The 27,317-nt window shown below is 32.6% G+C and overlaps 1 protein-coding gene across 2 annotated transcripts in view; it reads left to right on the top strand.

Annotated features, from left to right (window-relative positions):
• Cdk5alpha (Cdk5 activator-like protein) overlaps positions 1–27,317 on the top strand; it is a 244,971-nt gene that overhangs the window by 15,750 nt on the left and 201,904 nt on the right. The window contains exons 2-3 of one of the 2 annotated variants that reach the window (XM_073968621.1): positions 399–885; positions 24,354–25,188. In XM_073968621.1, the coding sequence (XP_073824722.1) occupies positions 24,367–25,188 (822 nt within the window). In that variant the 5' untranslated portion in view covers positions 399–885; positions 24,354–24,366. The remainder of the gene's footprint in view (positions 1–398; positions 886–24,353; positions 25,189–27,317) is intronic. The other variant, XM_073968620.1, reaches the window with a different exon arrangement.

Raw genomic sequence — 27,317 nt, 5'->3', positions numbered from 1 at the left:
AATTATACCAAAATGTTTTGCTGAGCAGCATCACCACAGCAAAAAAATCAAAAACCTCATCTTGAAAAAGTGCCCGATTTCACTCAGAAACAGCGTTGTCAGTATGGGGGATTTTAAAGTTTCGACTAATCAGAAAATCCCCTTGAGAGTTAACTTGCGGATTTGCGGCGCAAGTACAATCAGCTGAAAAAAATTCAAAACCATTTGTGAGGACTCTTAAATTTCCCTTTTCAGAATTTTGTGTGGGAGGTACCCTAAGGACCGACATAGTTTTATTTATTTGAAATGGGGAAAAAATTTCGACTTGGGGAATTGGGAAAATGTTGAGGAAATCTGAAAAATATTTGGGGATTTTTTAACTAATTACTTCAGATTATCTTATCTTTTTTTAATTTCAGTACCTGAATAGTAGTAGCGCACGCGTGACGCACAAATAACATACATAATATACTAGCTGGTCGCAGCTGTAATAATTTATGACAGATTTGAAGTGTTATCATGCGGTTCGACGACTGACAGCGTATAGAACAGTGGGTTGAATTGAAACAACATTTTTCATCATTTCTACTGCTGAAGGGGACTTAACTGCAGAAATGATTTCTGGATTGATGGGCAATGATGAAATTAAACTTTATTTAACATTCATGGCTCCAATTATAAAAGATGGGCCAATGCTAAGGCCCATTATTATATCCTTTTTGTTGTTGAATGTTGGCTGATATCGGACAGATAACCCGCTTTTTATTCCTTTGTGTTCCTTTTAAAATTTAAAGTGCGCCCAAAACAACAAACATTTGAGAGCAAATTCAATCAACCAATCCGATTTGAGTAAATTTGATGTATACAGACTGTTTTGCTTGAAATGGAATGGAAGGTGTAATAAAGGTAATGCGAACTTTATTCCTTATTTTTCTAAAAGTAAGGTATAACAAAAAGGGATTTTAAAGAAAAGATGTAAGAACGGGCCTTAATCTAATTTTTCAAACCGATGCACACTGCTAATATGCATTTTTCCCTGTGCACTCGAACATTGAAACCATTTATAAAAAAATTAAGATATTGAAAAAATTGTGGTATTTTTTTGAGGAAATTCAATAAAATCTGGGGAATTTTGGGGAAAAGTTTTAGACAAGTTGGGGAAAAGAGTCTAAAAAATACTGGTAACGCTGCTCAGAAATACCTATATATATCCAGCATGTTTTGATGCAATTCAAACGGAGTCGTGAAAAAGGCACTCCATTCCTCACATTTTAACCGCATTTGGATGCAATCCAAAGAATCACATCCACTTGTCACATTTTAACAACATCCGGATGCAGTACAACGGAGTCGTGAAAAAGGCACTGCAATTCTTCGCAATTTAACAGCATCCGGAGTCTTGAAAACGGCATTTACTAGCTACTACTAGCAGTTGTTAGAGATCCCTACAAGTACATAAATCAGTTTGTACCAGTGTTCGAAAAGAAACAGTACACTAAAATAACGTACGCTCCAGGTACGGTATCACTAAAAAATATTTTAGTGTACCGTACCGGCGCACAACCACTAAGAAATATTAAATTTTAAATTCAAATTTCTCTAAAATAAATTTGTTACGAATTACTTCTTACTGTACTTTTTGAGAATGGCACCAAAAAAGAGAAAATTTAACTGGTTGGATTTCTAGGTGAATTCAGTGCAAAAGTTAGGTGAAAGTAAAATATCAATATCAAACTAAATGAACTCTATATTGAGCAAACTTAATTCGAATATTGAAAACCAATGTATTAACTTAATTTTTATGCAGTTTTGTGTTTGTTAATTTTTAGGATTCATTATTGAATACGTGTGTTGACTAAAGGACTTTTGTAATATCATTGCTTCAATATAATTCAATTTCATGTAAAGTTGTAATTATGTCCCCCCTCTTTCCCCCTAACGAAATTTTTTTAAAAGATCAGTAGTAGTCTTAGCATAGTATTTTTCAAACTTTCAGCTGCATCTTTCCGCATCTTTGGAACTGGTTCCCAAAATACTAAGGGTATATTTCAGGGTGTTTTTGTAAATTTTTCAAATGTGCAGGTGATACATTTCAGCTTTTTAAATATATAGAAGAGGCATTGTGAGGTTCAGTTATATGAAGGATACGTTAAAATGTGGTCCTCAATGTAAAATTTGAAAAATTCAGCCATTTTGATTGATTATTACGGCTAGAACCCTAAAAATACCGAATATTTGGCGGTACCTATTTATGAGGACAAAATCAAAGGGTGGACCTACATTAATCGACAATTTTCTGGGGGTAGCCTACATCCACGAAAGATTAAGTGGCATTTCGGCCATTTCGATTTAATAACTTATATGAAACCCTCAAAATTCCGAAAATCGGGCGGTACAATTACATGGGGACCCAATAAAAACGTGAACCCAGTTCAAAAAAATTTTGCTAGAAGGTTTTCTAATACTAGGGAATACCGATAGCCAAATTTTAGCCAATTTCACTGAAAGATGTAGTCAAGACCCCCAAAATGCCTGAAATCAGGGGGTACCGTTCTATGGGAGCTATACCTAACCTTGGACCTATATTGAATTTTTTTGCTTCTTTTTATTTGTGTTGCTAAACTAGCCTTTACTGAAATTTTCGTATTGTTATCTGCTCAGGAAGTATTTTTGGCCGCTCTTCCCATACAAGTTCGACCACAGTGCACTGGTCGGTTCACTAAAAAATAACGTACCGGTAATATACCACACATGTGCTTTTTTATTTATGAGGATATATGAATTGTTATATGCTTTCTTGGCAAAGAAGGCAAGTATAACAAATAAAATTCAATATTGTATAAATTAATTACATTTTAATCGTTTATAAATATTGAGAAAATTACTAGAAAATATAATGTTGTTTACCATGTTAGGCACTTAGGCATTTATGATATCCAAAAAGGGTGAAAAATCGTGAATTATAAAATCATTTACATGAATGAATAAAGAATAATTTTGCTATTTTGATGTCATTAGCATTTTTTGGAAAAAGAATATTCAGAAAAATGTTATATTTGCTATACAATCCACATTAATATTACCTGTACCAACAAAAAATACCCATCTATTTGGTTTGTAGTGAAAAGTATTCGCTAAAGGTGATCGCTCATCACTAAGGTTTTTTCCAAGCTATTTTTATTTACACATTTAAAAGTAGTTGTAGCCAAATTGCAAATTTTAATATTATTCTTTCAATATGGAATGTATTTATCATAACACCAGTATGAGGTTTCTAATTGACGTCATAAGGATGTTTATTTTCGACAAAAGTCCCCTCGTGCTAAATCATTATTATTGGTTGCACCAATAACAGAAAATCTATTCATAGCAAGGTAATGTGGACGATCCACGAGAATTTTGCCAGTTACTTTGTGGTACCAATGGAAAAGTCGAAGCAGTAAAAATTCGTAGTTCGTATTGTTGGAACAATGAAAATAATATACATGTCTGCAATGTACCATACATGTGTTTTTATGAATTATGAGAAAATGTAAAATCTTTAATGGTTTTTTTGTTTTATTATGGAAGACTATATAAATTGACCCCATAATTGTGTTATATACATATGTATATCCAAAATATTTGTATAAAGTAATAAGGCACATGTTGGTGTCACATTGATGTTTTTTGGGCCAAACGAACAGTGGAAAAAATACCGATATAGCGCGCCAAAACTGAAAAAAATCACATACGCCTATTTAAAAGTTATTGGTGCAGTATTGATCTAAGGTGTCCACAGAATCTAACGACAGTTAAAATAATTTGTTTTACATCAGCCAAAGCGGAATAACGGTTAATTTTTTGTTCACAATGTATGGACAGGTTTTTTTAATATATTTTAGTAGTAAATTTGCGATCGTCGTATACAGTCTTCCTATAAAGTAATTTTAAAGCTTTATTATATTTAGCATTTCGTGAAGACACATGAATAAAAAATATTTTATATAATATGTTATTTATTGTAGCTCGGATTTTATACATATGTAAATCACGTGACATCCGCTTTCCTTTCAAATTGTGTACTTTGTTAAAACTATTTTGTAGGGAGTGTCGCAGGATGGCGCGCAGATTTTTTATTATATTTTTAATACATATAGATCTTACCAAATTTGTAAAGTTTTAGCTGCAACAAACTGCAACAAAATATTTTATAATTGTTTTTATAATTATTTTCTATCTAAAATTAGCGAAATTCGGGCGGTACCTTTCTATGGGGGTCATATCAAAACGTGAACCTGTGCAGACAATTCTCCGTCGGAAAATTTTAATCTCCCAACGTAGACTAAATGCCAATTTTCAACTAATTCGGTTGGATAACGTGGCTATAACCTTCAAAATAACCAATATCGGCGGAAGCGTTCTATTGGGGCTATATAAAAACGTGGACCTGTACCGAAAATTCTTATAGGTATGTATGTATAACCCCAACGGACACTAGATACCAAATCTAAGCCGTTTTGGTGGGATAATGTGGTAGAAATCTTTAAAATACCGAAAATCGGCATGTACCGTTATATGGGTAAAAATACAAATTTACTAAATATAATAATAAGTGAAGTACACTTGTCAATCTAGAGCTGTTCTTATCCAAATTATGGACAAACGTAAACGTATTCTACCAGCAGGAATTACCACTACGAAGAAGCCCTCTAAAGTTTGAGTTTTGATGCATTATTCTCATATTCTTACCATTTTGTTTTGTTACCTATTACAAACGGATTTTATGTTTTATGCAATTTTATTTTAATTAATTCAAACATATCAACATTAAAACTGCAACAGAATAAACATATTAAAAATTTAAAATATATTAGCTGGAGACTCAATCTTTAGTGATCCGACTGTGGCTGTTTTGTTTGTTCATGTGGATTGGACAACAAACATAACCTTTTTATGAATTGACTTTTGCCGCAAATAAACATCCTTATGACACCAACATTTAAAGTTATTCTTTTCTATTCATAGAAATGGAATGGAAAATTTTATGACACATGCATTATCACTCCTTTTTACTTGTAAAAACTGTCTAATTATTTAACTAGGGAGAAAATATTACTTAAAAAAACAGTGTTTTAATATGTACATTGACTACAAGGACTCTAATGAGTCCATAATAAAATTTTCACAAAGCGAATAAATAGAAATACATACATTAATAATATGGGTTTTTTAACCTAATGCTATAATAGAGGGTGGTTCACTTAAAACTTCTTATAGAATTACAGGGTGTTTTTGTAAAAATGCTTGCCTGTCACACGAACCGTTCGTACTAAAACGTATACGTTCAAAATTTGGTTTTTGTAAAATTGTACGAACCATTCGTTTTTATCTGAAAGCTTTCGTCTATTTCATAAAAGCTTTTATATTTTAGGGTTTCCATGATACTTATTTTGTGAATATTGCATAGGCATCTGCACGTAAAATGTGATACTTGATGGCAACCCCGATAAACAGATGAAAAACAAAAAATAAGAAAAAAATGTAATCAAATTTGTCTAAAAATAATTCTGATAATATGAAGAAACGGATGTACATATACGCGTGTGCTTCTATGGAAATAAATAAAATTGCATTCCCTTCCAGTTTTCGTGTGTTTTGTGCCATTTATTACTCAAATTATTTAATTTTCATTCAAAACGATGGGTTTTTTCCATTCGTTTATTTTTGACGTATTCGTTCGTCTGATTTTGTTACGAAAACCAAAAAAATTACGAAAATAAAAAGCTTTCATTTGTTTGTCACACGAATACAAACGTCAACCGCTATGAAAACCAAATTGTTCTTCGTTCATGAAATCGACGAACGAATGGGCAAAAACTTTTTACAAAAACACGCTGTTAATTAAAATATGTATTGGTTGGAAATTTGAGCTATTTTCATATTTTACACTAATTTTCTCAAAATTCGTATACCGACCGAATTTACCACATTCGTGCTTTTAATTTATATAATCTTGAATTTTAGTTACTATTCTTGCCCTTATTCTCAAAAACATCAAGCATATAATTTTTCGTCACAATTTACAAAACACACATGTACGGTACATTACCGGTACGTTATGTTTTAGTGAACCGACCAGTGGTACACTACGATAATCGTACTGTACCGCAGTAGGTTCACTAAAAAATCGTAGCGTAACGCAGTCGGTACACTAAAAATTGTTGTGCACCGCAGTCAGTACAGTAAGATTTTCGTTGTGCTCCGGTACAGTATCACTAAAACATATTTTAGTGTTTGTGTACCGGTACGGTACATTATCGTAGCGTACCTATCCACCTTGGTACGGTACAGAACGGTACGGTACGATACCATAGTGTTTATTTTCGAACACTGGTTTGTACATCTCTACAGGCAGCGGCATACATTTTCCAAAAAAAGATAAGCATGTTAACATTTTGAAACATTTGTTAATATAAAATAAAAAATATTTAATTTGTGGACATTTTTCCGGTAACTTACGACAAGAAAAGCTGTTGGAGTACATGTCGAAATCTTTACTGGTGATGGGAAGGCAATATCAACCATTTAGCAGATGAAGCAATAACAGTTCAGCATGGATTAAACACGCATGGTTGCGATTGAATTCAATGGAGAATTTTCAGAATTTGTGTTAATGTAATAAAGATCCTAATATTTTTGTTTTACACAAATAATAAATGCATTTTATTTATTTATTTTTATTTTTTTTTTTTTATTTATTTATATATTTCATTTCAATTTCATTACAATATTTATATGTCGCCCCAGCGCCTTAAAGCTATAGGGGCTAATGTGTTTGATTATAGTTCAAGAACGGAAATTATATAAACAAAATTATTAAATTATTTACTATTTTTTAAAGTAGAGAAAATATATATTTAAAGAAAATTAAATTAAATTACTCCAGAAGCATTCCTGTGTTTGCCAGTAAAAACGATTTTAACTCTCTTTTAAACGATGAAATTTCTGTCAGATTCTTAATGTCGATCGGAAGATGGTTATATTCCAGACATCCATTATGTTCTATACATTGTTTTGTGACTTCTAATCGGCATCTCTTTACCCTTAGATTCGAGCAGTTTCTGGTATCTACCAAATTTTTTGACTCACGTTAAATAGAATTGACGTATGTCCAATGTTCTTAACAGCTTTAAACATATATGTTAGCAACTGCAATTTATAAATACCGTACAGTGGCAAGATATTTTTTGATACATTACCATATAGACGAAGTGTGGGAAATAATCGAGGTAAATTGTATACAGTTTTGAGAGCATTATTTTGGAGTCTTTGTAATGATTTAAAATTTATGGTTTTCTTGTAGCCATAATTAGTGCCATGTAGTTGAAATGACTTTGGATCAAAGAGTTATAAAGCAAAAGTTTAGTTTCGACGCTAAACTTATTTCTGAACTTGCGCAAAATTCCAATGGCTGGCGATATTTTAGCCTTTAACGCATCAATATGCACATTCCATGACAAATTATTCTGCATATGAATGCCCAAATATTTTAATGATTGGCTTTCATAAATAATAGTTTCTCCAAGTGAAAAATTGAAATGTAGATCATTTTGTGGACATCGGGGTCTAAATCTTATGATTTTTGTTTTGTTGGAGTTAATGACAAGTTTATCCGACAGAATTCAGTTATCATTTTTGCATCATCTTCCATATGGCCTTTTAATATAAGTTCGTGGTTATACGGATATAAAAGAGTTATGTCCTCGGCATACATGATTAATTTTCCATGAAGACTTAGCTTAGATATGTCGTTAAGATAGAGAGTAAATAACATGGGTCCCAATACGCTTCCTTGAGGTACTCCGTGCTGTGCAACACCAATATTTCCTCTTACGCCATTGATTTCAACAAATTGCTTCCTGATGTTTATGTAACTTTCCAAAAGTTTCAGTTCTTTGTCTTGAATACCATAATATGGCAGGTTTGAAAGTAATATACGGTGGTCAATTAGATCAAAGGCTTTCGAAAAGTCATAAAATACAGCACCTACTCCTCCGAAACATCCATCCAGGCTTTCACAGATTCTGTTTACAACATTTACTACGGCCTCTTGGGTACCACTGTGTTTTTGGAACCCGAATTGCATAGAAAATAACTGCCGAGTCTCTTCTAGAAAATTTGACACCTGCTTGTAGATCAACTTTTCATATAATTTTCCAATTAATGGCAACAAAGCTATAGGCCTGTAGTCACTTGTCTTACATGAATTTGAAGATTTAGGAATTGGGATTATTTTAGAAATTTTAAGTACTTCAGGGTATACTGAAGTGCTTACCATTGTGTTAAATATGTGGGCTAGGTGTAGGCTAATTAAATCTTTGGATGAACTTAGTACTTTGCCACAAATTTCGTCATACCCAGGGCTTTTGCTAGTGTCTATATTTTCAATTAAATCTCTTATATCACTTTGATCTACGATTTCCAAGTGAACTATTGAGTTACATTGAGTTAAACTGTGTAAAGAATTGCAATGGTCCTCATCTCTGTAGTCAATGCTACTCTTCAAAACTTTGGGAATATCCAAAAAATACTCATTGAACATGTTGCATTTGATAGTGTCATCATAAACTATCTCATCCATATCATTTCTTAGTAGAATTTGTTTCTTTCCATTTCTTCCCAAACATTCATTTAAAAATTCCCAGCATTTTCGAGGGTTTTGATTCATATTTTCCAAATTCCGACTCATGTACGAATTCATACAAATTGAGCTAGCAATTTTTATCACGCGACTTAAGAGCTTTAGAGTGTACTCAGTTTTTTCATTCTTGCCATTTTTCCTTCTTCGTGCTAATAATTTCTCTTTCAATTTCCTTAGGGATTGAAGCTCGCCATTCTCCCATGGTGTTAGTAAGGTTTTTGAATTTACTTTGATTTCTTTTGTAGTACTGTGCGTGCTTATACCTTCTGAAATTATGGATACGATATTTTGCATATCGATGGAAGGATTTCCTGAATATATGAAATCTGCTGTATTATTTCGAATATGTGTTGTTATATTATTATAATTACGCAGCTTTATGAACTTCCTAGTTATCTGACTATTTTTTATATGACTTCTTAATCGACACCATATAATGTTGTGGTCTGAAAGTTCACATTCGATTGAGTCAATACACATCCTATTTGCCACGTTGCTATAAACATGGTCTATAGACTTTTTACTCAACGGTCTCGTAATTAATGTGTGACATGTTTCATAGTCCACAGAAGCAAGAGTCGAATAAATGTCAGATGATTCACTCGGATTAAGCTGGTCTATATTCGAATCTCCAACAACTATAGACGCTGTACCATAACTGCCACATAACTCATTCTCTAAGTACTCAACAAATGTGTTAACATGACATTTCAAACATAGACTTAGTATTTTCATGTTCTTTAAGATTTTTCTTAGCTTCCATGAGCTTATTTTTTGCAGATATTGTGTTAAATTTGACTATCAATGATTGATTTTTATTATTGCTATTGTTTTTCTTTTTCACGAAATAGGCTTCTTCAATGTTATTAACACCAACAGTTTTTGAAAGTTAAATAACCGTTTCTACAGCACTTTTACCATCATCAACAGTAATCCCATTGACAACACAATCATTTTTTACACGTTGATCATTCAACATTTTCACTGTGTCTTTTAATGATACCACTTCAGCCTTGAGCTTCACATTTTCCTTTTCAATAAACTCGATTCGTTTTGCGTTGGCTTTTATGCCTTTCATCAGTTCATCAAATCTAGTGGACATAAAATCAGAATAATAGTCTGTCAATTTTATTTAGCTTTTCTTCCATGCGGTGTAGCTGCTGTTGCATTTGGGTTTCATTTTGCATCTTGCAATTATGACAGATATATTCTTCTTTTCTATTTTTTACTAAAAAGTCGAATTGCTGTTTATCAAGTTTTGTGCAAGCAAAATGATATTACTTTTCACATTTGTCGCATTCTATAAAGTCCTCTTTCCCTTCGTTTATTCCTAGTTTACACTGATCACAGAAAATTTTCTTCGATCGCAAACATCTCCGGCCAGTTGTTGAGGGCATTTTTATTATTTATTATTTATGTTGTAATTATATTTAACAGTTTGTTGTTTTCTATTTGAACTTTACTTTTTTATTTTATTTAAATATACAGTGACACAGAAAAGTATACATACACCCTACAAAAATGCAGTTTTGGCTAAATCGTTGGGTTTTTTACAGCAACAACTGCACGGTGTGGCTCCTTGGTGACAAAATAACCATAATTACACAAATTTATTTTAATCTAATACGTATATTTAATACAATTAACGAAATTCAATTTTCACAACACAGAAAAGTATACATACACCCCAAGGAAATACGAGTATTATCATAACATTTAATTTATGGAATTAGTAGAAAAATTTATACATTTTTTAGTTTTGGCGAATGTCTTTGGGTGTCTGAGATATATTTTAGAGAAAAGAAAATAATTTTTGGGGGTCAAATGCCGTTATTTAGGGTTCAATCTCTTATATACCTCGTTAAAGCAGACCCTTGCTTATTTTTTTGCGTTTTTAGGTATTGTACTTTATAAAAAGCACAAAATTTGTATCAGATTGCAAAACTTGAGACCCTAGAAAGCTTTGAAGTTGCTTTTGTGCATAATATGCCTTCCTGAACGTCGATAAATGCACGTTTTCTCTCAGATTTCTCAGGAAGTGTATAGATTCCGCGGAATTCTTGGTGCAAATTACATATAGATGGCCTTGAATTGCCTTGTTATATTGTCGGATACAATCCTTGGGCATTAACTGACTCAGAAATGTACAATTATACGAAACGTTTCGCGCCTATAGTAAAGGTAATGATCATAATACAAAAACGACGTTGTTCACAGTACAAATTTCATGATTTTTTGGTAGTGCTTATATTTTGTTGCTTTAGAAGCTTTGGGAGCAGGTTTGTAACAAAATATGTCACATTTCTGATTCAATTAATGCTCAAGGATTGTATCAGACCATATTACAAGGCAATTCAATGCATTTTGTATATAATTTGCGCCAGGAATTCCGCGGAATATATTAACTTCCTGAGAAATTTGAAGAAAAACGTGCATTAATCGACGTCCAGGAAGGAATATTTTGCTCAATAACAACTCCAAAGCTTTCTTGGGTCTCAAGATTTGCAATCTGAAACTAATTTTGTGCTTTTTATAAAGTACAATACCTAAAAACGCAAAAAATTAAGCAATGGTCAGCTTTACCGAGGTATATAAGGAATTTGACCATAAATAACGGCATTTGACCCCCAAAAATTATTTTCTTTTCTCTAAAATATATCTCAGACCCCCAGAGACATTCGCCAAAACTAAAAAATGTATAAATTTTGCTATTAATTCCATAAAGTTTACGATAATACTCGTATTTCCTTGGGGTGTATGTATACTTTTCTGTGTTGTAAAAATTGAATTTCTTTAATTGTAATAAATATACGTATTAGATTAAAATAAATTTGTGTAATTATGGTTATTTTGTCACCATGTAGCCACACAGTGCAGTTGTTGCTGCAAAAAACTCAACGAATTAGCCAAAACTGCATTTTTGTAAGGTGTATGTATACTTTTCTGTGTCACTGTATGTGTAGAAAACTTTGCATATTTTTAGGAGCATAAATTAATTTTCTGATTTGTATTTGCCGCGACGAATTCTTTTTATTTTGTATTCGCCGCGGCAAAATCATTTTATTTTGTACTGTACACGTACAGCATAAACCAGCAAGCAATTAATTTACTGTGCTATAGCATATTTTAAGGAATATTAAATAAAAAAGCTTCTTTTTTAACATTAATTCAACATTTTCGAAAATATGTTCTCAATTTATAATTTTATTTTTTATGCATTTGACGCATAGACCATAGACTAATAAATCCATAGACATAGAGAGTTGTAGTGTGCTTCTTTTTTGTAGGTGTCGCCGGTATGCACAGTGCCTGATCTTTTCACACAATGTTTTGGGGTAAATTACAATATTTTGTTGAATTTGTTTACATGGGGATGTAGATCTGGCCAAAGATTATCCATATTTTGTCTTTTATCAGAATAAATAGTTTAAAATCTATAGTAACTTTAAATAAAACTACTAACGCCATCTACCAATTTTCGAAAATTTCGAAGATAAATGCTGAGAGCAAATAAATGTCTATGGATTTATTAGTCTATGGCATAGACTAATAAATCCATAGACATTTATTTGCTCTCAGCATTTATCTTCGAAATTTTCGAAAATTGGTAGATGGCGTTAGTAGTTTTATTTAAAGTTACTATAGATTTTAAACTATTTATTCTGATAAAAGACAAAATATGGATAATCTTTGGCCAGATCTACATCCCCATGTAAACAAATTCAACAAAATATTGTAATTTACCCCAAAACATTGTGTGAAAAGATCAGGCACTGTGCATACCGGCGACACCTACAAAAAAGAAGCACACTACAACTCTCTATGTCTATGGATTTATTAGTCTATGATTTGACGTTTAAAAACCTTAGTCTATGGTCCATAGACATAGAGCGTTGTAGTGTGCTTCTTTTTTGTAGGTGTCGCCGGTATGCACAGTGCCTGATCTTTTCACACAATGTTTTGGGGTAAATTACAATATTTTGTTGAATTTGTTTACATGGGGATGTAGATCTGGCCAAAGATTATCCATATTTTGTCTTTTATCAGAATAAATAGTTTAAAATCTATAGTAACTTTAAATAAAACTACTAACGCCATCTACCAATTTTCGAAAATTTCGAAGATAAATGCTGAGAGCAAATAAATGTCTATGGATTTATTAGTCTATGTTAATTATGGTATATCACAAAAGCGTCGTTTAATAACGTATGTTGCACATTTTACGTGTTTAACTATGCGTACAGCCTTAAAAATTTGTTGTTTTCTTGGAGCTTACAAAAAACACGTCCGTTCGCTTTGCTAACAAGAACTTAAGCTTTGTTCTGGGATATTTTGTAATGGCTTGCACACATTCCGCAGAATGCATGCATCAAAACATGTGCTTTGGACTGCATCCTACTCTATCCCAAAGGATAAAATGCAATGCCAAAGGGTCAGTTAAAATGCAGTTCCAGAGGGTCAGTTAAAATGCAGTGCCATGAGTGAAAATGCATAATTTTATGCAATTCCAGATCACTTGTATATGATTTAACTGCCTCTATATATATACATAAGAAAAATCCATTTAGGCATCAAAATCTATAAAATATAGAAAATTTTACATAATTGCTGAAATTCTGGTCAGTATCGGCTAAACTGTTGGGAGTTGAACCAAGTAACCTTTTGCAAAAATCTTCAAAAAAAAAAAAAAATAGAAATTTGCAAAGTTCTCAACAATTCTTTAGACCATTCGGAAACTCTAAAATGCTTACTTCATGTTGTTTCAGCGGTATTTTGCATCATATCTTTTACAATACGTATTTCAAACACAGTTCACACCAACAGTTTATTCTCGCATTTCGGATTTCACCACATTATTGACATTTTTATTAAATCGTCGTTGAAAAATGTACTGAAAACAACGGCACAGAGGCCTTTTACAACAATGACATGTTTTGAAGAGTTGTGTATTACATTCCAAGGACAATTTTTCCAAAAGAAATTATTCTAAAAAAATTAACGGTTTTGGGAGATACGGTGCGAAATGTATAAAAATAGTGGAATTTTTGCATATATTTTGAAATTTGAGGCAATAAATGTAGTTTTTCGAGTTCATTATTTCTCTAAATATTTTATTCTTGTCTTTATCTACAAATTTGCTTCAGAGGTCAGAAAAAGATTCGCATTGGTTTCAGAGATATAGCCCCGAATTTCTTTAAAAACTCAATATTTAACCATGTTTAGATGGGGCCATAAAATCTGAGCTGGATCTGACACAACAAAATCCAACTAGGGTTTCTGGTCGTTTGGGTCTGTGCTTTCAAAAAATCCTCAGTTCGAAGTGTTTGCACAAGATCACCTTAAAAATGTTGCACAGTGTTATTGGTGTCAACACGTGTTATCGATCAGTGTTTTTTCAAACTTGTGAACTCTATATTAATGCAGAAAGCACAATTCGAGAAAAAAAACTTTTAAAATTTTTAAAATAATTTTTTGATGATAAAGAAAATGTACAGGACATGACATCTATTAGAAGAAATTTGAGGGACAAGTCGAATCCATTGGAATTGCCATCTGCACTGTAAGTTGAAGCTCATGTTGGAAAGATCTGTATAATCAGTAAATTATTTGAGATTTAAGGCGTATTTTCGATCGAAAAGGATGCCGTAGTTTACATTGTGGAAACGTTAAAGGAAGACTTCAAAGTTACAGATCAACAGCAATACCCCCCTTTTAAAAGAGTGCGCTGCGTTGAGATCTTTTGCGGAGGGAAGTTTCACAAAAGTTCCATGACAATGATTACAACAATTGCATTGCTCAGTCTATATTGTCGAACGTATTGAAGGAAGTTGTCCACTTGAATCGTTTCGAAGTTGACGGAGGATGAAAAAAAGACAAACCAAAAATCATTTTTATTAAAAAACGAAATTCCCTGTTGTATTCGGCTGTATTTATCAATTAATATTTCAAACTGTTGTTTTGTTGTTATTTTCACCATATTTTTGATACAAAAATTAATTAATCATGCAAGTAATCAACAATTGTTAAGAAAATGTTTTTTCCTTTCAATTTTACTTCTTGTTTCTTCGAAAATATTCACAGCAACTGAAAATAACTGGTTGCTGAAAAATAGCCGGTTCGTCAACTGAGATTCGCAACTTCAGTTGAAGGCTGCCATACATAAAGTAATTTTGACAACTGGCAACTCCACTCAACAATAATTGCTATCAATAATCGACAGCTTAATGTTTTCTCGAACATAAGCTTGTATGTATACTGGCGGTGTCTCTTAGGAGCAGCCAGCAACTCACAATAAATAATGATTCGAGAAGTTTGTATTAATGAAAATACAACTTGTATTATCTTGCTCATTATGGCGTTTTTCTTCCGCAGCCCAAAAAAAAAACAAAAGTAAGAATTTCTTATAATGCACCTCGCAAAACAAAGTCCGGCAAACCGCTGAACTATGTTCTTCGTACCACTTGAACTAGAGCTGGCAAACCATCGATATTCCCAACATTAGATATTTTCGATATAATAGTTTAAAATATCGATTACTATCGATATTATAGGTAGGCTGTCAACACCATTAACCCAGATAAAGCCACTGGTCGTTTAAACGCCACAAAAAATGGTTGCAAAAATTGACGTAAAACTCTGGCTTTTTCGAATATTTTTGTAGGGTTTTTTGCATTTTGTTATAGTATTGTCTGTTATCTGTCATTTCACGCTTATAACGCTTCATTTGACCTTCGTATTTCCACGCAATTGGCCTAAAACCCAAGCTATTCAAAAAAATCGACTTTTTTGTAATTTTCGACTTTTGATGAAAAATTTAAATATGCGATAAAAATTTAATCATAAATGTTAGAATCATACAAAGTCAGGGATTTGTTAGGAATATAGTAAGAGTATTTTCTCAATCAAAAACCAAGGGATTGCCATGTAAGGATAAACCAATATTGCCCTCCAAAGTTTTTGGCACTTTTAAAAGAAGGCCCGATTGCAGGAAAACTATACGCTTTAGAGAAAAAAGTTATTTATTAAAAAATGCTTAGAAAGTCTCAAAAACATAATTTTCATAAACAATTTTAAGTTTTCTCCCAAAAAAAATTCTCGGCGCTAAGTGGGTTAATTTGGAGATGAAAATGGCGGAAATGTCAATCCTTTTCTTGACATTTTGCACAAGTAGTTCACAGAAATGCAAAGGAGAATAACAAATTGCTTTTATCTTATAAAAATATTAAAAAATACATTTTACCTTTCCGAAAAATATGTACGTGTGACTACGGGCTTATTTTCTCACACACACACAAAACCGAAAAGCAGCGAAATTTCTATTTATTTAAATGAGTTTTGGGTTGGGGATTTTTGTTCCGATAATATCGATAGGCAAAACTATCTATCGATATTTAATTTTTAAAAAACAATCGATTTTATCGATACCGGCAAGAGGAGGAATGCCCATACATTTTTAAACTTAAATCTCAGTTAAACTAAATTGTAAAATAGACATATTACAAAAGTAAGTGGAAAATACACAAATATCAAAATATTTCCAATTTACACTGGTTTACAGTGTTTTATGTAATTTGCTTTTCAATCTGGTAACTATTTTTTCACACAGTTGCAGTTGACCAATCGAACTTCAAATTTGCACACATTTCAGATTTGGATGACAATACATGAATATGAAATCAAAACCAACATTGGTCCATTCTTAGAGTATTTTTACGGTGTCTAACTTAAAGCCTTTTCAAATCTGGTAACTGATTTTTAAAACGGTCGCAGTTGACCAATCGAAGTAAAACTTTGCACACTTTTCAGATTTAGATATGGAACCAAAATGAATACGGGTAAATTTTTTCCTATAGCCCCCATATAACGGTACCACCCGATTTCCGGTATTTTGCTTTTCAAATCTGGTAACTCATTTTTCACACAGTTGCAGTTGACCAATCGAACTAAAACTTTGCAAACTTTTCAGATTTGGATGACAATACATGAATATTAAATCAAACCCAATATTGGTCCATTTTTACAGTGTTGTACAATGTTCAATTTTACATGCTTTTCAAATCTGGTAACTCATTTTTAACACAGTTGTAATTGACCAAGCGAACTAAAACTTTGCACACTTTTCAGATATGGATGACAATAGATGAATATGAAATCAAAACCAATATCGGTCCAATATTGGTCCAATATTAATTATCTATATACGACACATACCCGGAAATGCTCGAAAATAACTAAATGTATTTTTGAATTTCATAACGTGTCATTTATAGGCCCATAGCTATATATGAAACAGGCATGACATCAAATGATTCCACTTCAATAGATACCATTAGGGAGTCGATCATATCAAAAATTTCAGAGTCTTGCAGATCTTATAAAAAGTGGAAAGCTTCAATCTTGGATTTGATTACTATTGAAAAACACAATCTTGAAAAGTACTACGCTAATTCTGAAACCGATTCTAAATGTGCTGATGACATTTGCTATTCGCTAAACCTCCCGTCACACTTTTAATGCATGCAAATTGGTTTTTTTGCGTTTTCAAATCCATCCAATAGTAAAAGAAAGGATGTAATAATGGCCCTTAAACTACTAAATACAATAACTCCATATAAGGTAAGTTTCGCCTATATGAACCAGGTATTACATTTTCCCAGACTTGCAGAATATGACCCCGATTTAATAATAAAAGATTGGAATTTGCTAAGACTCGGTGAAACTATACTTTCTTTCATCTCAAAGAACAAATCTTATAATACCTTTGGAATTGTTGTTATTGAAAAATAGTGCATATTCTTGAGGTAAATGGCTATCTGCGAAACCATCTTTTTCTAAAAGCGTTTTGCGGTGCCAACGATAGCTCGAAAACGGATGGGCCGATCATATATATTTTTGTAAGCGTTTTAGGAACCTAATAAAACAGAATTTAAAAAAAAGTATTCTTAAAAAAAATTGAGCTGTCAAAGTCAAAATTTCGACTTTACCGAAAAAAATTGACTGTTTTTGTAAAAAAATTGGGCAAAATAATTTTTTTAATCTGTCTCGCTTAAAGGCAAGCTTTTTATGTATTTATTAAGCTCACATGAATAATATAATAAGGTCATATGAAGATCGGTCAATTCGTTTTAGAGCTAACGTTGGCACCGACTTCAAAAACGCCGTTTCGAGAAACACGCACTTAAAGTTTATATGCTACATTCAAATCACAATAACTTGTTGCCGTCCAATCATTATATCTCAGACAATTTTTTGCGACATACTAACTTTACGTAAAAATAGACAATATTTTTTTCGATTTTTCTAAATGTAATAAAAGGTATCTATGAGAAATATATATTTTTGTTTTAATTTTTAATGTTGGGCCGTTTTAGGTCGTTTTGGGCCATTTTTAGAAAAATTTTGGGACGAAAAAAAATTTTTCGAGCGGCAACACTGATGAAGAGTGACTTAACGGTACTTTTTTGCGAAAGAGTAGACAAAGCAATGGGAAATTTTTATAGTGGATGGAGATGATTATTATGCATTGTTTTTTGATAAAAAGTGAAAGTCCCAAAAATTTTGAGTTGCTACCCTTTTGTTGAACAGGTGCGATATATATATATATATATATATATATATATATATATATATATATATATATATATATATATATATATATATCTGTAGGAACGGTGTTGCAGCCGCTCACGTTTGTGCTGTTGCTTTGATTACATATGACGGACATAGACGAAGACGACACAGCACAACAGATGAGACACACTAAACACACCACGACAGCAAAGAGAACTTCAAAAGAAGTGAAATGAGCATTAGAAGTAAAGTGAAGTTCGAAGAAGTTTTAAGTTTTTTAATGAAGTAAATTTGAAGTTAATATAAGATTAAATGTGAAGTCTGAATTAATCACTATTTTATAAACTCTGTAAATATTATATTCTAATCTTTCTTTATTAGTGAACCAAAAATATCAATAAATAAACATTTTGTCTCCAAGACATGCGCCAAAGTGTTTTTAATTGGAACAAAAGGTAACCAAACCTATAATTTTGGGGGCTCGCCCGGTTCCGATTAAATAAAGTGGAAAATAATAAAATACAAAAGTGAAAGGGTTTCTTGTCGTTTGGGTCTGAACTTTCAAAAAATCCTCAGTTCGAATTGTTTGCACAAGGTCACCTTAAAAATGTTGCACAGTGTTATTGTATTCTTCGATTCGAATGATTACTATTTTTTCTTAATTTTTTAAAATTTGTCACTACAATTTTGAGAAACCAAAATTAGTCCGTAAACTGTTTGTTTATTTATAGTATTATAAAATACATTAATTACAATTAAATAAACAACAAATATCATCCTCGTACTCCAAACTAGAGATGGGCGCGTGCCTTAAAAATTAGGCACGAACATGCACAAACACGGACCAAAATTTTTATGCAGTTTACACGGTGTTTTTCGAGAAGGCACGAACACGCGCACTCTTTAAAATATCCCAATAGATAAGGAAGGGAGACGAATACATGATGAATATGCTTGGAAGCAGGAACGGTTGTACAAGAGAACAGAAGGATTAAAATGGGAAGTTGCAATGGCTTGCAGGAGGGATATTGTATATAATCATCATAAGGTGGGATACTTCTCTTATGATAGAACTATATCTGATATTTTAATAAATAAAAATCAAATGTCGATCGTTGGTAATTGCATCAGTTGAGAACGGCTGGACCGATTTCTAAATATTTATTTATGTTTGTTGTTCGTCACAGTCCAACTTTGTATGTTTTTACGGGAAGAAAAGTTGGCCAAGCTCACTTTTTTAATATGTAACATTTAAAAAACTAATGAACCTACTTTCCTGAAATTTTCAGAGAATGTAAAGGATTGTGAAAATTGGCTGCGTATTTTAATAAATTTCGGATCCCTATGTCCAATTTTATTTTAAAATGCTATATTTGTAAAATATTACTAATGTATCGGATTGAAAATTAAATTGTGTGGCAATGGTAATTGGGTCTACGACCTAACGTATTTATTTGATGCAATTCCAGATCAGATATATATATATATATATATATATATATATATATATATATATATCGCACCTGTTCAACAAAAAGGGTAGCAACTGGAAATTTGCAATTTTTCAATAGAGACAAAAAACTGTTTATGTTATGGTTAAAGGTATATTATGCAAAAAAACCATGCCATCATAAAGATATTTGTTAAATATTACAAAACTTGATTTCGTATTATGTCGTTAAGTATTTGTAGAAATATAACCAATTTCCGAGTTACTACCCTTTTGTTGAAAAAAAGTTTGTTTTAGTGGAGGTATTATTTCGACTTGTGCCCGTTTAACTGAAAATATCCGCGTACTGGAGGTATTATTTCGACTTGGGCCCATTTAACTGAAAATATCTGCTGCGATTAATAACACGATCAAAAATATAAAAAAAAATTAAAGCAACATTTATTCATACGTTGATTTGAACACAAACATAAATAATAGTTAAATATATTAGGTTTAGTTATCTATCAGGTATTTATAATACGTTTCGTAGTATTTCTTTGGAATTATGTTTTTTTTTTAATTAAGTCTCTTATATCTCGTTTTTTAATATCTGATATCGGTAGCATACCCATATAAGCAGGACATAATCTGAAATAATTACAAACGGGACATGTTGTAAGGACTAATAATTAGGCCGGGGAGATTTGTATGGAAGGAAAAAAATGGAATCCGGTGCCAGGCTCTGACTTAAAGTTTTTTATCTAGTTTTTTGGAATATAACAGCCAAACTATTGAAATTTTCGATCCAATACACAGACAAAAATTGTAGCCCAGACAATAATTAAGAACTCTCTAGTACATCACAAACACATCTTGGTCTCGAGACAGTGCACATTTTTCGGAAAATGTCGATTGTATCTCAGTACATTTATCGACATTTTCCGAAAAATGTGTACTGTCTCAAGGTCAAAACTGCCTAAAGGAGTGTTCCAATATATTTGCGATGTACTAGAGAGTTCTTAATTGTTGTCTGGATTACAATTTTTGTCTGTGTGTTGGATCGAAAATCTCAATGGTTTGGCTCCAGGCGCCCGTGATTGTGTTCAAATCGCCCATCCTAATAAAGATACACTAAAAAGTAAAAACTTACTTGTAACTCTTCCAATAAGTAGAAGGCTTTATGTCGTTATTGTTTTTTTCTACAAACACTTTTAAAAAGTCTTGATTTTTATAAGAAGTTTTGTAGAGAAATGAAGACGTATTTTCCTTTTCTACTCGTAGTACCTTAATATTGCCCCAGTTGAAAATTCATCATGTACTAATTCATGAACTCTGTGTGGTACTCCGGTCTTTTTTGCGGTTGATATTAAAGTGATATATTGATCAGGGGTGTATATAGGTTTACTTCCTATGTGTCTTTTCACTTGCTTTTCTATTACGCTGTGGACATTATCGCCTTCGTTTTGAGAGTGGCCTTTAATCAAATACTTATGGGTTATGCTTCGTAAATTATACTTTTGAATTACATAAAAGTACATTGAGAGCAAATATTTATTTTTTTGCTGCCCACAGCAGTTGTCGAAACAAAAAATGAGATCTAACTCTTGAGCATTTTCCGATTTTTCCACAAGATTTTTTATATACAAAAGAACACATGTTCCGATTTCATTAGACCCACGCTTTCCTTCAGCTTCGGTCCAAAAGAAACAATCAACATTTTTAGCTTTGAGGTCAGAAACAGTTAAATTGTTGCAGTTTATTTTGCTTTTATAATAAAAACTGGAAGAAAGCCCCTTGGGTAAGGGAAGAACTGCCTGCAGATCATATACAGCTGTATAGCATTTTTCCTTGTCGAGGTCTTTTTCTTTTCTACAAAGTTATTTTTCTTGTAATGTGTAAACCTCATTTAAATAGTTTTTTTCATTTTCATAAGAATTTAAGAAAGATTCACAAAGATCACATTGATCTTTTTTTGGTTTAAAAAATGATATGTTGAACTCTTCCTTAAATATTCTGTAGAACATACTTCTACTTGCAGGGTCTAAATTCTCTGTGTTACGGTGTTCTTTGTAGTCCATGTATATGTCTCCAATACTTTTTCCACTTTCGATATATTCGCGGGTTGTTCTGGCACGTAAATAATGGGACTCAACTTTTGGTATATCTTTAATGAATTCCCTTACACTGTTCTTAACTTCAAGGCTCACTTTCGCATGATTGCTATGTCTTCCTCGCATGTCGATTTCTACAAAGCCTTCTTCGCTCTTTTTTTTTAAAGCGGTGGATATGACTTTGCCATTTATGTTAAGTGTTGATTTAAAAAAATGTTGCATACCCTTATGGATTTTGAATTTATCTACAAAAATATGCGTTATTTAATCCGCGAATGTCTTGAGTGCTACAGTACCTGTATTTTGGCTTAATTTGGCTTGTATGGCTAACAATAAACTATCTTTGCCTTTGTAAATCACCTGTACCCCAATACTTTTTAAATATTTGACTGGTAAATTCTCGGGAATTTTCTCGGTGCATTTAAGCCGACACTTTGCTCCACAAGGAGGTTGTACACATCTTTCTTGTATATTTGTTTTAGCAGCACCTAATGCAACTAGAGTTTGGGAATTCCCGGCTTTTTTTCATTCCCGGGAACCCGGAAATTCACGGGACTATGGGAAAGTTATCTCTTTGGAACAATATTAAGGGTAAAATACGAAAGACGTTGCGCCAAAATCTTGAAAGAACCAATAAATCATATACGGCATATGGCAGCTGTTCAAGAATATCTATATGTATGTATCCAATTATTCCTGACTAATTTGCGGAGTTTATATAAAATATATGTTTCGCACGATTATCCTAGCAAAGCTTCCTTGATATCAAAGAGTGCTGTCCGATTATATTTTTAAAGTCAACGATATGGTATGTTGTTCTTATGGTTTGAAGAGCGTGTTAATCATATAACAAATCCGTTTATAGCGAATTTTTATACGGCTGACCTTTTGAGTACACGACTTCACAATTGCAACACGGTGGCACCAATGATTAGAGGCGTACTTATATGAACATTCATACCATCGTTATTACTGGCTTCCAATCCTAATATACTCCATTTGCCACTTAACATTATACAGTTTTTAATATTGCAAACAATAATTTTGGAGAATACAACAATTCGAATGTCAGTCATGTCATTCGGTGGGATGTCAGTCATTTCGGTGGGATATTGATGTCACAACCTTCAAAATACCAGAAATCCGGAGGTACCGTTCTATGGGGGCTATATGAAGGCGTGGACCTGTACCGACAAATTTCTGGCGGAAAGTCTTATACCACCAACAAAAACCAAATACCAAATTTCAGCCATTTCGGAGGATTATTAAGACCACAACCTTCAAAATACGGAAAATCGGCAGGTACCGTTCTATGGGGGTTATATTAAGGCGTGGACCTGTACCGACAAATTTCTGGGGGAAAGTTTTATACCACCAACGAAGATTAATTATCAAATTTCAGCCATTTCGGAGGAATATTGAGGCCACAACCTTCAACATATTGCGAGCTGTATCTTGATTTCAACAGACGGGCGGGCGGACGGACTGACGGACATGGTTATATCGACATAGTATTTTACCCTGATCAAGAATATATATACTTTACAGGGTCCTCGATGAATATTTCGATTTGTTATAAACGGAATGACATATTTAATTATACCCTCCATATTACAAATACCCGTATTCCCGGGAATTTCAAAAAAAAAAAATTTCCCGGGAAATCCCGTTCAAAAAATTTCGGGAATTCCCGGGCCGGCTAAGTTAACTATAAAGTACAACTCAATAGACTAGGAGATGTTTTTTGGGGCTTCTACATTATTAATTCTTATCAATAAAAAGAATATAGTAAATATAGTTGTTAGTCAGCACTATAGGCAGTTGTGGGGAACAAGTGTATCAATGGAGCCAGTAAATCCAATACGTACGAGTGGCCGTCAATAGAAATGAAACGAGAATAGAATAAAAGGAAAGCACAATAGTTTAGTAAGAGATGTGGCTCAAATTCCGGTGTTTATTCAATGATAAACAATAGTACCTATGCGAAATAATTACAACGATGTGCAAAAATGCTTACGATAAAGCTCGGCTGTTGTGCTTGCGGTTCAAGCTGATGTTCTCTTTGTTTGTTTGTTGTGTTGACATCTGCAGAGATGCTTCAAGAGGGCGCTTGTCAAGTGAATATTCGTTGAAATCTCTCATACCATTACAGGGGTGTAATAAATAAGAATGAGGAGATTTCAACAAACACAACTATGCAATTGATAGGGTCAATTTAAATCAAATAATCAATTCCAACTTAAACAATAGTAATACATTTGGATAATTTGTTTTTTGTTTTTTTTTTTTTTTTTTTTAAGATCAAAGTTAAATAACTAAAACAAATGACAGCATGAATTAAGCACATAACAAAGCTGGCGTTTGGCTGTGTTCTCAGTCAAGTAATGACTGTAGCTTTGTCTAAAGAGAAAATCTTGTAAGTTCTACCAAAATCTATATACAAAATTTGATCTAACTCGTTTTCGGGGAAGTATTTAGTGACTGTGACCGGAGAATTTGTATATTACATAAATTACTTAGCTCCTATATTACCGTTTTAATGTTATTTAATGTTTTATAATTTTAAACATATTTTCAGGAAAATATCCATAATGGGAACTGTATTAAGTATCAATCCAAAGGATCGTCATAATCCTATTTACTCTGGACAGCATTATTTCCAATACCGCCAGCAAAATGAATTGAAAAAAGAATACAATGTTGAGAATATACAGACAAATGAATCTCAGCTCAATAACTTCTCTTACGAACAATTAAACAATGCAAAAAATCGAGAAAATAGAAAACCCAATTGTTCGAATTTTTCTAACAATGGAAATAACAATCATAACAGTTGCTCCAATGTTAAATTAAGTAATTTAAATACGAACAATATACATCAAATAAACAACAGCACCAAGGACACCATAAATAACGAGCTCGATATACACAATGAGAACTCTATAATATTAACAGAAAAGAGTACTTTGGAAAAGAATCTAAAAAAACATTCATTATTTATGAATGCACTTTCATGGAAAAAAATATCATCTCACAGTAAGAAAAAAATCGAAAACAAATCCAAGTGTTCGAATTTACCAATATCGAATTGCAAGCCACAATATAGTGATCAAAATTTTTCTTCAGTGGCCGATAAAAATAAAAACGCAAGGCAAAGCTTTATATATATGGATGAACATCAAAGTTTTAATCCTGAAGTAAATCAAGAGTCGTGTTTGCGTTACTTGTCTTCTAACAAAGACAAACTAAAAAATACGTTAGACATTGTCAAAGTTAATAATACTAATAACGTATCCAATTATAATAAATTAGTACAAAAACAACCTCTAGCAATATCTTTACCATCCCAGTTACAATCATCAGCTCTGCAAACTAAAATTAATAACAATGGACCTCGGAAAACCGTAATACAGGTAAGATTATTTGTGTATTTGTATGTGCTTTAGTACATAAAATTTTTTTATGGTATTTCATCCATCGCCTACGTTTACATACATATCGCTGTGGCAGTGGCATAATTCAAAAAACGTGTCTTATGAGCTAGCAATTTCTATTTCTACAACTTCTACTCTATCTTGTGTCAAATTTTCATGCTGATATCTCTAAAACTCTTCGAGTTATAGCTCATTTACTACGAGTTTGGCATAATTCAACAAAGCAGTTTTTTTAGTTTATGAAGCACTAAAACACTTCAAATCATATTTGATCTAGCACGGAAAGTTAGCACTGATATCGTCCAAGTAGTTATTTTATTTTTTGTGTAATAATCGTTTTAATTTGGGAAGTCAAATTTCAATCGCCAACTTAAAACGAGTTTTTCTAGAAACGGCATTTTTTGAAATGTGTCATTCTTTGAGTAAATGAGCGATATGTTCCGACAAAAATATGCTTCTGCAAAGATGCTCTAGCCGATCGTAGACTCATCTGGTATAGTGGTTATACTATCCGACAAAATATTTTTTTCATTTGATCACATAACCCCCCTTTATACGAATATGGGGATTTCGTCCTAAAACTCCGACTAGAACCAACGATATTCCTGATAGAGTAACAATTTTTCCAATTCCATACGAGAATATTTGTTATTTTTTAATCTTAAAGAAATTCAATACCAACCGTTTCAAGGTGGGACAGAGTACAGATCTAACGCGCCAAAAATAAAAAAATTAGCTTGAAAGAAATTGCGAAACATTAGTGCAGTATTAAAGTAGACTGTTGACTGTACTTAACTGCGTATATAATAATTAGAATTACAGTGGAAATCGCTTATAACGTCGATCAAGGGGCCAACATAATTCGGACGCTATAAGCGATAGTTGTTATAAACGATACTAATAAAATGAGGCGACTTTGTACTATATAGTGATTTCTGGGTATAAATCGGTTGGTTTTTCTATATATATATAAGAGTAGTGAGGTGAGTGACTGACTGACTGATTGACTGACTGATTCATCAGCGCCCAGACGAAACCGCTGAAGCTAGAAAGTTGAAATTTTGGGTGTAGGTTCCTGTTGGTGGGTAGGGGTGAGATAAGGCTGGGTTTTTGGAAATTCGACCTAAAAGTGTCCGAAAAGTACTAAAAGGTACTAAATAAGGTACCCGTTGTATAAGGCAAACGGGAAGAGCTAGAATTCTGAAATTTGGTATGAGGGTCACTGATGAAAAGATAGAAAGATGTACCAAAGGGTTTTTGGAAATTCGAATTACAAGTGTACGAAAAGTACGAAATTTAGTACCAATTGTATATTTTGAATGCATTTAGCTAGAAACTTGGAATTCGGTATGAAAATGGAGGTTGGGAAGTGGTGTTTATAAAAGGAAATGGTTTGTGAAATTCGTACTCATGTGTACGAAAAGTACTAAATGGTACTAAATTTAGTACAATTTGGATTTAAGTAAAAGGATAGAGCTGGAAACCTGAAGTTTGGAATTAAGATTATTGACGGAGTATAGGATTGACATATGGGGGTAGTTTTGGAAATTTGCACTAAGGTGTACGAAAAGTACTAAATGGTACTAAATTTAGTACAACTTGGATTTATGTGAACGGATAGAGCTAGAAACCTGAAATTTGGAATTAAGATTACTGACGGAGTATAGAATTACGATATGTGGGTAATATTCGAAATTCGTACTTATGGTTCGTACTTAAATGGCTCACGGATAGAGCTGGAAACCTGAAGTTAGGAATTTGGTACAATGTGGAGTTGAGCGAACGGATAGCGCTGGAATACTAATATCTAAAATTAAGATTACTGTTGGAAGAAATTTTGGGAATTCGTAATTCGGGTGTACGAAAAGTACTAAATGGTACTAAATTTGGTACAATTTGGATTTGGGTGAAATTTGGAATTAAGATAACTGTTGTGTTGGTCTTTGAAATTCGTACTTATGGGTACGGAAAGTACTAAATTTGGTGCAATTTAGATTTGGGTAAACGGATAAATATGGAATCCTGAAATTTCGAATTAAGGTTTCTGCTGGAGTGTAGGAATGAGGAAGTTTTGGAAATTCGTACTTATGGGTACGAAAAGTACTAAG

This window comes from Musca autumnalis, unplaced genomic scaffold (genome assembly GCF_047663935.1).
Source record: "Musca autumnalis isolate F117 unplaced genomic scaffold, ASM4766393v1 scaffold_2, whole genome shotgun sequence".
NCBI classification, from domain to species: Eukaryota; Metazoa; Arthropoda; class Insecta; order Diptera; family Muscidae; genus Musca; species Musca autumnalis.
Note: the sequence above shows the minus strand (reverse complement) of the source record. Positions and strands in the feature narration are given on the sequence as shown.